The sequence below is a fragment of the Schistocerca serialis genome, chromosome 9 (assembly GCF_023864345.2).
Source record: "Schistocerca serialis cubense isolate TAMUIC-IGC-003099 chromosome 9, iqSchSeri2.2, whole genome shotgun sequence".
Taxonomy (NCBI): domain Eukaryota; kingdom Metazoa; phylum Arthropoda; class Insecta; order Orthoptera; family Acrididae; genus Schistocerca; species Schistocerca serialis.
In genome coordinates this window covers 334,524,607-334,540,366 of record NC_064646.1, presented here as the reverse complement: position 1 = coordinate 334,540,366, position 15,760 = coordinate 334,524,607, and the positions used below count along the sequence as shown (strand labels likewise).

At 43.2% G+C, this 15,760-nt stretch overlaps 1 protein-coding gene across 1 annotated transcript; it reads right to left on the bottom strand.

Moving 5' to 3' along the window:
- Window positions 1–361: 361 nt before the first annotated feature.
- Window positions 362–13,288, bottom strand: LOC126418667 (uncharacterized). Its single transcript, XM_050085551.1, has 3 exons — window positions 13,200–13,288; window positions 3,879–3,978; window positions 362–786 (listed from the first exon to the last, which is right to left on the bottom strand). Exons 1-3 carry the CDS (start codon window positions 13,209–13,211, stop codon window positions 476–478), a joined length of 423 nt encoding a protein of 140 aa, XP_049941508.1. The 5' UTR covers window positions 13,212–13,288; the 3' UTR covers window positions 362–475.
- Window positions 13,289–15,760: the final 2,472 nt, after the last annotated feature.

Genomic DNA, 15,760 nt, shown 5'->3' with positions numbered 1-15,760 from the left:
TTAATTTTCTTGCCTGCAGTATTTTATTGTTCTTTAACCTATACTAAGCCACTCTTTAAAAATTTCGAATATTGGTCACTCTTGTACATCTCCTCATTATTTTTATTAGATTGCTTCTTTTTTGGTACTGTTATCTGCAGTTTTTTTTAGTTCCAGCTCAGTTCTGTTTTATACATTATTACAGTGCCTGAAAAATTTTTTCTCTGTAGTACCACATTTTCCATTGTAGCCGAATTTTCAGATAAAGGCATCAATATTTGTGTGGAATACACAGTGCAAAAATAGACAGAAGAAACAATGTGTGTGGTGTGGATCAGGAATATAATGAGATATGGGGATATGAAGAAGATAGCATAAAAAATTTCTCCACAGTTATTTTTATTTGGCTAATCAAGTATGAAATGTTACACTAATATTGGTAATAGTTGTACAGAGCATTGATTGAATATGCAGAACGTTGTTCAAAAAGGCTTCCTTATCCAGCATAGGGGAGAACTCCAGCTGCAGCAGTATATGGGTAAACTCCAGCAGTGTACGGGTAACCTCTTAGCCCTGCACTGTAGGGGTAGGTCCCAGCTGTGTAGGGGTATGTCCCAGCTGTGTAGGGGTAAGTTCCAGCAGTGTAGGGATACGTTTTAGCTGTGTAAGGGTAAGATGCCGCACGGTTGGGATAGCCGTCAGCCAGGGTGTTGTAGGCTGCTGAATAGGGGTAGGCCCCTGTGTAGCCCAGGCCGGGGGTGGCGTAGCGGTCCGCAATGGCAGCGTAGTACGGGTTGTAGGCCGCCCCTGAAATAGAAGGTTTCGTTACTACCAGAGTAAATACGAATGAAGTGAATGGATAAGTATACCACTTAATGAGATACGTATTTTACTCCGTATGATCTGTCAGCAATGTATCAGAAATCTCCTATGTTGCTCTACAACTGGTGTAAATATTCTTTCTTTACAAGTCTTTCACTCAAATAACAAAAATCTAAATCTAATCTTCAGAAATTCTCAAGTTCGACATTTAAATTTATTCCGTTTCTGAAGAAAATATAAGTGAAATGTAGATAATAGAAATCGTAAATTTTTCGCTGGTGTTGTAAGCGTGACGGTTTATTCTAAGTGTAGATATATATATATATATATATATTGGTTTAATTGCCTTTGTTTCTACCATCTACTTTATAAGGCTGCCCTTTGAAACTCACTGTGCAATATTCATCATAAAAAATTGCATTGCACAGGTTACAATTTCACAAAATATTATAGGATGATGGCAAATTATCTCTGCATTAGATTCCTCCAATTATTATTGCTCTGCTAGCACCGATACTATAATTACAATGACGATTCTGTCTGCAGCCGGTGCCCTGACATAATAACCCAAAAAACATTCATTATCTAATACAATAACTGTGATCAGATTAAGCAAGAAAACAGAAAGAAGCTAAGGACAATCGTATTAGCTGTTGTTTCCAAAAGTGGTCCCTGACCTGACGCTGTACCGACAGCTGATGTATGCTGCTTCCCTGAAATAATTTCCTATACAGTCGTCAATATGCTTCATTATTCTTTTATTGGTATAAAAGATACTCCAAAATAATAGCTATGTGTTGAGCTGTGTAACATAAACCTATTTGAATCGTTAAGCCAAAAAATTCACCTGTTTGGATGTTTAACAGTATCTTACTTTTATAATCTCTCACTTCGTCACCCATTATGTATTAACACTAAAAACAGTATAAAATATTCCATTTCTCTGCTAAGACTTTATATTCTACTACAGATGCATTTCCTCGGTCAGCCCATTTTGAAATATAGTCGGTCCACAAATTTTCGACTCGCTGCTGAACATAAGGAAGAAAGTATTTTATTATTCTCAATCAATTACAGGAGGCTCACGAAATGCTAATGAAGTCACTTCATCTTCCCACATATTAACATTAAAAAAGAATAAAGGTTTAGCTTTTCTCCCTTGAGTTTGATATTATTAAGTATTCTATTCGCGAGAAGCCAATGACAGTTTTCCTCTTTCACTTAAACATCTAGTTATGTCTAGTCCTTTTGTTTTGCGTTAGTTGGCATCTAGATCGTTTTATGGCAGTTGTGTTTGAGAAATAATGCTATTCAACGTTATCTAAAGCCGCAAACAAACAGACAATTTATTATAGTTCTAACAATTGTGGTACGTCTAGTCTGTGTTGAGGAAATGAATGGGTTTTGACGTGTAAAGGGAAAAGAGTATTCAGGTTAGAAATATAATCTGAATCATTGATACATCTTTACAGCAAGAATCTTGTCTTGCTCAGGGACAAGTATACATCCACGCATGTCAGTTTTCGCTACTAGTTATGTTACATCCTATGTACGAAATTTAGCAGTAGATCGTAATAGATGTCCAAAGAGGCCTCTTGTGCCGTTTATACCTTAAACCGGCCCTGGAGAAAAGGATACTGAATTTGATGGACTGATATGATACGAAATGAGGAGACTCTTCACAGAATCGGTAAGGGATGGCACCAACAATGTGCGACGGCCTCAGGGGGTACCTCCCGTGGTATTAAAAGAAGGTAAAGTTTTGGGGGATACACAGATATAAGTATAGAGATCTAATGACTGAGAAATGAAATGAAATGATCGTACGGAACTGATGGCTAGGAGTCCCCATCTGGGGAAATTTAGTCACCGAGTTGCAAGTCTCTTCATCTGACGCCACACTGGGCGACTTGTGTGTCTGTGATGATGAAATGATGATGAGGGCAACAGAACACCCAGTCCCTGAGCGGAGAAAATATCCAATCCGGCCGGAAATCGAAACAGGGTACACTGCTTGGCTGTTAGACGTACTGACCATTCAGCAATGGAGGTGAACAATAATTGAGAACACTGTTTCTTTCGCTCTGAGATGGAGGGATTCTACATATCTACATATATACTCCGGTAGCCACCAAGCGGTGTGTGGCGGAGGGCACAATTCGCGCCAAAGTCATATTTCCCCCTCTCTGTTCCACTCGCGGATCGCGCGAGGGAAATACGACTGTCTGAACGCCTCAGTACGAGCTCCAAATTCTCTTTGAATGGGGATCATTGCGCGATTTGAAAGTTGGTGGTAATAATATATGCTCTATATCCTCGGCGAAGATCGGATTTCGGAATTTAGTGAGCAGTCCCTTCCGTTTAGCGCGTCGTCTATCTGCAAGTGTGTCCCACTTCAAACTTTCAATGAGGTTTTAAGCGTTCTCGTGATGGCTAAATGTACCAGTCACGAATCTTGCCGCTCTTATTTGGACCTTCTCAATCTCTTGAACCAGATCCAACTGGTAAGGGTCCCACACAGATGAACAATACTCTAAGACTGGACGAACTAACGTGTTGTAAGATTTCCTTTGTCGAAGGACAGCATCGCTTCAGGATTCTACCAATAAACCGCAGTTCGTCTTGCCCGTTACTTGTGTAATCTGATCATTCCATTTGAGATCATTTCCAATAGTCACACCCAGATACTTGACGGATGTTACCGCTTCCAAAGACAGGGCATTTATTTTGTACTCGTACATTGATGGGGATTTTCGCCTTATTATACGCAGTATTGGAGCAGTACATGAAATCATGGCGCGCAGCACCAAACTTGTCAGAAGACTGGTGACACACATATCAGAAAATACAACTGAAAATTAGAGTTAAGTAGATAATCTATGTTTAGGTACTGCGACTTCATATGCTAATAATGGTGCAATGCAAAAACACCGCTCAGTCAAAATGTTACATTGTAGCAGTGACGAGGTTTAAAATAAAATAGCAAGATCCTACGGCACGCAAATGTTTGAGGCCGGAAAATAGCGCTTCTGAAGAAGTAACACACACACATAAGTCGATTTTGGGGAAGTTCTTACCTGTGACCAGAGGGTCGACCGCTTTCTTTGACCTCTGGACGCTGCTGTCATCGACAGAGGCGGCCAAGGCGGCGCCCGACACAGCAAAAATCACCAGCACCTGTAACATAAACTGCCAGGGTCACCTGCTGCTTCATGGATTATGCAACATGAAACTACTGTAACAGACGGATACAGAAGCAAGTGAGTTATCAGAAGAAAATTAGTAGTCGCCAGCATCCGGCATGAACTTTGTCACTAGTGTGGATATGAGGAGGGATTTCTTATCACAATCGGCCACAAAGCGCAGACAAACACTTCTCTGTAGATATGTTGTTTTGTGGTCTTCAGTCCTGAGACTGGTTTGATGCAGCTCTCCATGCTACTCTATCATGTGCAAGCTTCTTCATCTCCCAGTACCTACTGCAACCTACATCCTTCTGAATCTGCTTAGTGTATTCGTCTCTTGGTCTCCCTTTACGATTTTTATCCTCTACTCTGCCTTACAATGCTAAATTTGATGCCTCAAAAATGTCCTACCAACCGGTCCCTTCTTTTACTCAAGTTGTGCCACACACTCCTCTTCTCCCCAATTCTATCCAATACCTCCTCATTAGTTATGTGATCTACCCATCTAATCGTCAGCATTCTTCTGTAGCACCACGTTTCAAAAGCTTCTATTCTCTTCTTGTCCAAACTATTTATCGTCCATGTTTCACTTCCATACATGGCTACACTCCATACAAATACTTTCAGAAACGACTTCCTGATACTTAAATCTATACTCGATGTTAACAGATTTCTCTTCTTCAGAAACGCTTTCCTTCCCATTGCCAGTCTACATTTTATATCCTCTCTACTTCGACCATCGTCAGTTACTCCCTAAACAGCAAAACTTCTTTACTACTTTAAGCGTCTCATTTCCTAATCTAATTCACTCAGCATCACACGATTTAATTTTACTACATTCCATTATCCTCGTTTTGCTTTTGTTGATGTTCGTCTTATATCCTCCTTTCAAGACACTGTCCATTCCGTTCAACTGCTCCTCCAAGTCCTTTGCTGTCTCTGACAGAATTACAATGTCATCGGCGAACCTCAAAGTTTTTATTTCTTTTTCATGAATTTTAATACCTACTCCGAATTTTTCTTTTGTTTCCTTTACTGCTTGCTCAATATACAGATTGAATAACACCGGGGAGAGGCTACAATCCTGTCTCACTCCCTTTCATGCCGCTCGACTCTCATAACTGCCATCTGGTTTCTGTACAAATTGTAAATCGCCTTTCGCTCCCTGTATTTCACCCCTGTCACCTTTAGAATTTGAAAGAGAGTATTCCAGTCAACATTGTCAAAAGCTTTCTCTAAGTCTACAAATGCTAGAAACGTGGGTTTGCCTTTCCTTAATCTTTCTTCTAAGATAAGTCGTAAGGTTAGTATTGCCTCTCGTGTTCCAATATTTCTACGGAATCCAAACTGATCTTCCCCGAGTTCCGCTTCTATCAGTTTTTCCATTCGCCTGTAAAGAATTCGCATTAGTATTTTGCAGCTGTGACTTATTAAACTGATTGCTCGGTAATTTTCACATCTGTCAACACCTGCTTTGTTTGGGATTGGAATTATTGTATTGTTCTCGAAGTCTGAGGGTATTTCGCCTGTCTCATACATCTTGCTCACCAGATGGTAGAGTTTTGTCATGACTGGCTCTCCCAAGGCCGTTAGTAGTTCTAATGGAATGTTGTCTACTCCCGGGGCCTTGTTTCGACTCAGGTCTTCCAGTGCCCTGTCAAACTCTTCACGCAGTATCGTATCTCCATTTCGTCTTCATCTACATCGTCTTCCATTTCCATAATATTGTCCTCAAGTACATCGCCCTTGTATAAACCCTCTATATACTCCTTCCACCTTTCTGCCTTCCCTTCTTTGCTTAGAACTAGGTTTCCATCTGAGCTCTTGATATTCATACAAGTGGTTCTCTTCTCTCCAAAGGTCTCTTTAATTTTCCTGTAGGCAGAACATATCTTACCCCTAGTGAGATAAGCCTCTACATCCTTACATTTGTCCTCTAGCCATACCTGCTTAGCCATTTTGCACTTCCTGTCGATCTCATTTTTGAGACGTTTGTATTCCTTTTTGCCTGCTTCTTTTACTGTCTTTTTATATTTTCTCCTTTCATCAATTAAATTCAATATTTCTTCTGTTACTCAAGGATTTCTATTAGCCCTCGTCTTTTTACCTACTTGATCGTCTGCTGCCTTCACTACGTCATCCCTCAGAGCTACCCATTCTTCTTCTACTGTATTTCTTTCCCCCGTTCCTGTCAATTGTTCCCTTATGTTCTCCCTGAAACTCTGTACAACCTCTGGTTTAGTCAGTTTATCCAGGTCCCATCTCCTTAAATTATCACCTGTTTGTAGTTTCTTCAGTTTTAATCTATAGCTCATAACCAATAGATTGTGGTCAGAGTCCACATCTGCCCCTGGAAATGTCTTACAATTTAAAACCTGGTTCCTAAATCTCTGTCTTACCATTATACAATCTATCTGATACCTTTTAGTATGTCCAGGTTTCTTCCATGTATACCACCTTCTTTTATGATTCTTGAACCAAGTGTTAGCTATGATTAAGTTATGCCCTGTGCAAAATTCCACCAGGCGGCTTCCTCTTTCATTTCTTCCCCCCAATCCATATTCACCTACTATGTTTCCTTCTCTCCCTTTTCCTACTGTCGAATTCCAGTCACCCATGACTATTAAGTTTTCGTCTCCCTTGAATACCTGAATAATTTCTTTTATCTCATCATACATTTCATTAATTTCTTCGCCATCTGCAGAGCTAGTTGGCATATAAACTTGTACTACTGTAGTAGCCGTGGGCTCCGTGTCTATCTTGGCCACAATAATGCGTTCACTATGCTGTTTGTAGTAGCTTACCCGTACTCCTATTTTTTATTCATTATTAAATATACTCCTGCATTACCCCTATTTGAATTTGTATTTATAACCCTGTATTCACCTGACCAGAAGTCTTGTTCCTCCTGCCACCGATCTTCAGTAATGTCTACTATATCTAACTTTAACCTATCCATTTCCCTTTTTAAATTTTCTAACCTACCTGCCCGATTAAGGGATCTGACATTCCACGCTCCGATCCGTAGAACGCCAGTTTTCTTTCTCCTGATAACGACGTCCTTTTGAGTAGTCCCCGCCCGGAGATCCGAATAGGGGACTCTGTAGATAGGGAAAACTTTTTGTGGCCACAGAGAAGATCTGGTGTAGCAAAATAATATTTAAATTTCAGACCTGTCCTACGTTGTAGCAATTCCCTACATCAAGCCAATTGAAAAGACCATTTTTAGGCCTGCAGGAGTAGGGAACCTCTAGGAGTAGGAAACATTTATGGCTGTGAACAGTAAGTAAACGAAAGAATTAACGCCTCTGGGCCCACTGGTCATTATTTCATAAAGTTAGTTAACGTAGACGTCGAAACCGGCGGAGAGGGCTCTTAGAAAAGGCAGGGTTTGTTTTATCCCGTTTGGCAGGTGGCATGTATCACAGTGAATATTCTGAATACAGGCCGTTCCACACTGATATGGAAAATTCCAAAGCAATATACGACGCTTCTCGAGAAACAAATGGTGAATAAGATGCTACATCTAGGAGACGTATTCATCGAAGACAAAGAGCAACGTACAAGAGGTAGTCGGCAAAGAAACAGGAACGAGAGAAGCAATTCTCAGATTCCGTGTTATAATGAAATGGAGTCTGAAGAAAGCTGTTGATTTAGAGAACACTTTCGGCACTGTAAGATGGAATAAGATTTTCACAGTCCTTAGAAGATGGTGGAACAGTTATGAATTCTTTATTTATTTCTTGGCTCCTTTGTCCCGCTTTCAACGCGTGGTCAGTCGTGTTACTATTGATTTGGCAATGTTAGTTGCAGAGGATACCCTTGCTGTCGCCACCCCGAATCCCCTGGGACGGAATAAGTGTACCCCAGCTGTCTCAATCTAGTGTAAGCCATGTAAGAATTCAAACATTTTCAAATGTCTGCGAGTCGTGTAAATGAGGCGTGACGTGGGGACCAGCCCAGTATTCATCTAGTGGGATGTGGAAAACCGCCTAAAAACTACAAAAACAACACACCCTGGCACATGACGTTCACCAGGCGCTCGTCATATCCACACCCTGCCATCGGAACGCCACATTGTGTACCGTGATTCGTCACTACACACAACGTTTTTCCACTGTTCAATAAGCCAATGTTTACGCTCCTTACACCAAGCGAGGCGTCGTTTGGTGTTTACTGGCTTGATGTGTGGCTTATGAGCAGCTGCTCGACCATGAAATCCAAGTTTTCTCACCTCCCGCCTAACTGACATAGTACTTGCAGTGGATCCTGATGCAGTTTGAAATTCCTGTGTGATGGTCTGGATAGATCTCTGCCTATTACACATTACGACTCTCTTCAACTGTCAGCGGTCTCTGTCAGTCAACAGACGAGGTCGGCCTGCACGCTTTTCTGCTGCACGTATCCCTTCACGTTTCCATTTCACTATCACATGGGAAACAGTGGACCTAGAGACATTTAGGAGTGCGGAAATCTCGCGTACAGATGTATGACACAAGTGACACCCAATCACCTGACCACGTTCGAAGTCCGTGAGTTCCGCGGAGCGCCCCATTCTACTCTCTCACGATATCTAATGACTACTGATGTCGCTGATATGGAGTACCTGGCAGTAAGTGCTAGCACAATGCAAGTAATACGAAAAACGTATGTTTTTGGGGGTGTCCGGATACTTTTGATCACATAGTGTACCTCAGTGCCGTTACGGAAAGAGGACCTCTCCGTATTTCGTTAATGTGTCGATATTCAGGATGAGAAGCAATGCTATTGCCGTTGTTTTGATGGAGCTCTGATCGGCTTGTCCAAACCCATTTTGACTGTCAGCAGCTTTAATGCGCACAGATGCTTGTGTTCCAACTCTACGTCGTCGTCGCCGGCCGCGGTGGTCTCGCGGTTCTAGGCGCGCAGTTCGGAACCGTGCGACTGCTGCGGTCGCAGGTTCGAATCCTGCCTCGGGTATGGATGTGTGTGATGTGCTTAGGTTAGTTAGGTTTAAGTAGTTCTAAGTTCTAGGGGACTGATGACCACAGCAGTTGAGTCCCATAGTGCTCAGAGCCATTTGAACCATTTCTACGTCGTCGTACCGGAACTGGCGCCTAAGCACTAGTCATTAGACTAACACTGCTTCCAAAGTTAGTTCTACAGCGGACAGTCTGAACATCATTCCTATACAGTTGGTTACTCATACGGTAAATAGTTTTTCGTCTCCGCTGGCTCGAGTAACGAAAGTTTAATTACAGTCACCCTGAATATGTAGCAGGAAGAAATATGTTAGTTGGCTCTTCTGAGAGCGTATAGTCTCGGAATTTTACAACCGCTCCCTTGACGAAAGGTCTGTACCTAAAGACTGGAAAGTAGCACAGGTCATACCAATATTCAAGAAAGGAAATTGGAGTAACCCACTGAATTACAGACGCACTGACCTTCATTTGCAGTAGGATTTTGGAGCTTACACTGTATTAGAACATCATGAATCACCTTGAAAAAATGACTTATTGATATATAACCAACACGGATTCAGAAAATACACAGCTATCTCTGTATACCCATGAAGTAATGAGTACTGTTGACAAGGGATCTCAGATCGATTCCATATTCCTAGGTTTCCACAAGGCTTTTGATACCGTTCCTCACAAGCTACTTTTAATCAAATGGCGTGCATATGGAGTATCGTCTCAGTTGTGTGACTGGATTCGTGATTTCCTCTCAGAGAGGTCACAGTTCGTAGTAATAGACGGTAAATCATCGAGTAGAACAGAAGTGATATCTGGCGTCCCACAAGGTGGTGTCATAGGCCCTCTTGCTGTTCCTGATTTGCATAAAGGATCTAGGTGATAACCCGAGCAGCCCCCTTAGATTGTTTGCAGATGACGCTGTAATTTACCGTCTAGTAAAATCATCAGACGATCAGTTCCAATTACAAAATGTTCTAGAGAAAATTTCTCTATGTTGCGAAAAGTGGCAATTGGCACCAAACAAAGAAAAGTGCGAGGTCACCCACATGGGTACTAAAAGAAATCCGATAAATTTTGGGTATACGATAAATCGAACAAATCGAAAAGCTGTCAGTTCGACTAAATACCTAGGAATTACAATTACGAGCAACTTAAATTGCAAAGACCACATAGATAATATTGTGGGGAAGGCGAAACAGAGACTACGCTTTGTTGGCAGAACACTTAGAAGATGCGACAAACCAACTAAAGAGACAGCCTACATTACACTTGTCCGTTCTCTGCTAGAATACTGCTGCGCGGAATGGGGTCCTTACCGGGTAGGATTGACGGAGGACATCGAAAAAGTGCAAAGAAGGGCAGCTCGTTTCGTGTTATTGCACAATAGGGGTGAGAGTGTCACTGATATGATACGCGAGTTGGGGTGGCAGTCATTGGAAAAAAATGGCGGTTTTCTTTGAGGCGAGATCTATTTATGAAATTTCAATCACCAACTTTCTCTTCTGAATGCGAAAATATTTTGTTGACACCCAACTACGTAGGGAGAAATGATCATCATAATAAAATAAGAGAAATCAGAGCTCGAACGGAAAGATTTAGGTTTTCCTTTTTCCCACGCGCCATTCGAGAGTTGAATGGTGGAGAAGTAATATGAAAATGGTTCGATGAACCCTCTGACAGGCACGTAAGTGTGAATTACAGAGTAACCATGTAGATGTAGATGTATATGTAGATGTATAGTACTGCTAAACGTGGTGTGTAACGCCTCTCTTGTGTCGTCAGCCACTATAGTTGAGTGAGCTTCTCCGCAACGACTTCGCGCTTTTAAACGAACCTGGACGAAACACGCTTCTATTATTCGAATCTTCTTTATTTCCTCTATCAATCGATTCTGGTACGGGTTCGAGACTAACGAGTAATATTCATATACTGGTGGAATGTGATTTTTGTAAGCTACTTCCTTAGTGAGTAGACTTAACATCCTGAGCATTTTACCTTCTATTTTGAACCACTCTATACTCATACTCCAAGAACAACGGACGTGACCGCTTCCACTAACTGTTGTGCACTAGTATAATCACAAAATAATGGTTCTTCCCACTTTTTATGCACAGTGGGTTACATTTAGTAAGTGCCAAAACCTGGCGCCGATTCCTCGTGATCTTCCTGTATTACCCTAAATGCAACAACACCATCCGCGTGTCCGCAGCTCACGCTCCTGTGGCTAGCGTTGATGCCTCTGGATCAAGGAGTCCCGGGTTCGATTCCTAGCCGGGCCGGGGATTTTCTCTGCCCGTGGACTGGGTGTTTGTGTTGTCTTCATTAATTCATCGTCATCATTCGTGACAGTGGCGAGACTGCGCTGTGTAAATAAAATGGTGTGAAAATTGGGACTTTGTAACGGCGCTGGTGACACTGCAGTTGAGCGCCCCACAAACCAAACATCATCAATATCATCCGCAAACGTTCTCTTGGTGGTTTCAGTGTTATCTACTAGAACGTTCATACATATTGTGAGCTGTAATGATCCTATAACAAATCCTCTGTGTGCACTCAAAGTTACCTTTACGTTTCAAAATAGAATGGAATGCTATCTTTTGTTTGGCAGGAACTTTATAATCCATTCATAAGGGTAGTCCGATACTTCACGTACAAGTTGATCTAATCAGAATGAGATCCAGAATGAGATTTTCACTCTGCAGCGGAGTGTGCGCTGATATGAAACTTCCTGGCAGATTAAAACTGTGTGCCCGACCGAAACTCGAACTCGGGACCTTTGCCTTTCGCGGGTAAGTGCTCTACCAACTGAGCTACCCAGGCACGACTCACGCCCCGTCCTCACAGCTTTACTTCTGCCAGTACCTCGTCTCCTACCTTCCAAACTTTACAGAAGCTCTCCTGCGAACCTTGCAGAACTAGCACTGCTGAAAGAAAGGATATTGGTGAGACATGGCTTGGCAACAGCCTGGGGCATGTTTCCAGAATGAGATTTTCACTCTGCAGCGGAGTGTGCGCTGATATGAAACTTGCTGGCAGATTAAAACTGAGTGCCGGACCGAGACTGGATTTCCGGACGTTTGCCTTTCGCGCGCAAATGCTCTACCAACTGAGCTACCCAAGCACGACTCACGCCCCGTCCTCACAGCTTTACTTCTGCCAGTACCTCGTCTCCTATCTTCCAAATTTTACAGAAGCTCTCCTGCGAACCTTGCAGAACTAGCACTCCTGAAAGAAAGGATATTGGTGAGACATGGCTTAGCCACAGCCTGGGGGATGTTTCCAGAATGAGATTTTCACTCTGCAGCGGAGTGTGCGCTGATATGAAACTTGCTGGCGGATTAAAACTGTGTGCCGGACCGAGACTGGAACTCGGGACCTTTGCCTTTCGCGGGTAAGTGCTCTGCCAACTGAGCTACCCAAGCACGACTCACGCCACGTCCTCACAGCTTTACTTCTGCCAGTACCTCGTCTCCTACCTTCCAAACTTTACAGAAGCTCTCCTGCGAACCTTGCAGAACTAGCACTCCTGAAAGAAAGGATATAGGTGAGACATGGCTTAGCCACAGCCTGGGGGATGTTTCCAGAATGAGATTTTCACTCTGCAGCAGAGTGTTCGCTGATATGAAACTTCCTGGCAGATTAAAACTGTGTGCCGGACCGAGACTGGAACTCGGGACCTTTGCCTTTCGCGGGCAAGTGCTACCTCGTCTCCTACCGTCCAAATTTTACAGAAGCTCACCTGCGAACCTTGCAGAATTAGCACTCCTGAAAGAAAGGATATTGGTGAGACATGGCTTAGCCACAGCCTGGGGGATGTTTCCAGAATGAGATTTTCACTCTGCAGCGGAGTGTGCGCTGATATGAAACTTGCTGGCGGATTAAAACTGAGTGCCGGACCGAGACTGGAATTAGGGACCTTTGCCTTTCGCACGCAAATGCTCTGCCAACTGAGCTACCCAAGCACGACTCACGCCCCGTCCTCACAGCTTTACTTCTGCCAGTACCTCGTCTCCTACCTTCCAAACTTTACAGAAGCTCTCCTTGATCTAATCAATTAACATATATGTGCGTCTAGACGCAGTCAGCCTATCTACGGACGTTAGTGTAAAGAATAAGGGGTGACGTAAGTACTTTGATACATTGTAACGAGCGGATACCTCTGTCAGCTGTTTTGCGGAGTATTCCTACAGCAATATAGTTGCTAAAGGCATCTTTGTGTTAGAAGAAAATGTGTGAGCCGCGAAAATCTGCTACTCACCAGCTTCAGCATTTTGATGAACGACGTGCCTGCGGACTACAGCGACGTGGGTGTGGGATTCTGCGGTCGGTCGACTGCGTGTGAGGATCGGCAAGCGGCGAGGCCTTTTATACGCAGCAGCTGAAGCAGACGCACGGCCACAATCCCCCCACCAGCGCCCGCTCTGGCCGTTAATTACCCGCGGGTTGGTCCTGGTAACTTACCCGATGGGAGGAGCCAAAGGAACGAACATGTGCTGATTTCTCAGTTTCGTAGCAGCCCATGTAGGATGCGCAAAGGCTTTTTCGTTCTCTTTCTTCGTGACCAAAATATTCTCTGTCGATATCGCGTCTCACGAATATAACGGTCGATAAGAAGAGTGACATTGTGTTTCAGGGTGCAAAACTAGTTAAGATATAATCTTCTCAACCTAAACAAGGTTTACATCTACATCTACATTTATACTCCGCAAGCCACCCAACGGTGTTTGGCGGAGGGCACTTTACGTGCCACTGTCATTACCTCCCTTTCCTTTTCCACTCGCGTATGGTTCGCGGGAAGACGACTGCCGGAAAGCCTCCGTGCGCGCTCGAATCTCTCTAATTTTACATTCGTGATTTCCTCGGGAGGTATAAGAAGGGGGAAGCAATATATTCGATACCTCATCCAGAAACGAACCCTCTCGAAACCTGGACAGCAAACCACACCGCGATGCAGAGCGCCTCTCTTGAAGAGTCTGCCACTTGAGTTTGCTAAACATCTCCGTAACGCTATCATGCTTGCCAAATAACCCTGTGACGAAACGCACCGCTCTTCTTTGGATCTTCTCTATCTCCTCTGTCAACCCGACCTGGTACGGATCCCACACTGATGAGCAATACTCAAGTATAGGCCGAACGAGTGTTTTGTAAGCCACCTCCTTTGTTGATGGACTACATTTTCTAAGGACTCTCCCTATCAATCTCAACCTGGCACCCGCCTTACCAACACTTAATTTTATATGATCATTCCACTTCAAATCGTACCGTACGCATACTCCCAGATATTTTACAGAAGTAACTGCGCTATAATATAATCATACAGGAAAGGATCCTTCTTTGTATGTATTCGCAATACATAACATTTGTCTATGTTGAGGGTCAGTTGCCACTCCCTGTACCAAGTGCCTATCCGCTGCAGATCTTCCTGCATTTCGCTACAATTTTCTAATGCGAAATGCCGCATGGAACTTCCGACACTATCAACTAGATCATTTATATATATTGTGAAAAGCAATGGTCCCATAACACTCCCCTGTGGTACGCCAGAGGTTACTTTAACGTCTGTAGACATCTCTCTATTGAGAACAACATGCTGTGAGCTGTTTGCTAAAAACTCCTCAATCCAGCCACACAGCTGGTCTGATATTCCATGGCTCTTACTTTGTTTATCAGGCGACAGTGCGGAACTGTATCAAACGCCTTCCGGAAGTCAAGGAAAATGGCATCTACTTGGGAGCCTGTATCTAATATTTTCTGAGTCTCATGAACAAATAAAGCGAGTTGGGTCTTACACGATCTCTGTTTCCGGAATCCATGTTGATTCCTACAGAGTAGATTCTGGGTTTCCAGAAATTACATGATGCGCGAGTAAAACACATGTTCTAAAATTCTACAACAGATCGATGTCAGAGATATAGGCCTATAGTTTTGCGCTTCTGCTCGACAACCCTTCTTGAAAACTGGGACTAATTGTGCTCTTTTCCAATCATTTGGAACCTTCCTCTAGAGACTTGCGGTACACGGCTGTTAGAAAGTGGGCAAGTTCTTTCGCGTACTCTATGTAGAATCGAATTGGTAACCCGTCAGATCCAGTGGACTTCCTCTGTTGAGTGATTTCAGTTGCTTTTCTATTCCTTGGACACTTATTTCGAAGTCAGCCATTTTTTCGTTCGTGCGAGGATTTAGAGAAGGAACTGCAGTGCGGTCTTCCTCTGTGAAACAGCTTTGGAAAAAGGTGTTTAGTATTTCGGCTTTACGCGTGTCATCCTCTGTTTCAATGCCATCATCATCCCAGAGTGTCTGCCTTAGAACCATAATAAACATCGTTACTATAGTAAAAAAGGCAATGAAACGAGGAAATGGTTCCAACAAAAGTGGGTCAGGAAACAAAGTTTACCCGAAACATCGTATGCACAAGTAGAGTGACACAAACGTTACAACACTGTTAATCTGCAAGACCACGCTTTAGATGATGTTTCCTGATGGTGAACAGATGCGTGTGTGATACATGTTCGTTGCTGGACCGACACACTTTCATGTGCTGTCGGCAGTGCGTAGCACGAATCTTTGACAGCTAGTGTATCGACTGTGACTCGCCAATACTATGTCCTCCCAGGTCCCCCGCCTTCGCCCCCGCTGGATTTTTTTGTGAAGGGATATTTGTAAGCTTTGGGGAATTTCAGTCCTGTAGATAGTCAATAAACTGCGGGAAGCCAGCGTGGATGACAGTCAGTGCATTCGGAAAACTCCTGGGAGGTTTGAAAGTGTACAGGAATCGATGAGCAGATGTGCTGAAACCTTCCTTCAGATGAACCATGGTCA

Coding starts and splice junctions, on each gene's coding strand:
- LOC126418667 (XM_050085551.1), bottom strand. Junction 787..3,878: donor GGTCGACCCTCTGGTCACAG/GTAAGAACTTCC, acceptor CTTCTATTTCAG/GGGCGGCCTACAACCCGTAC.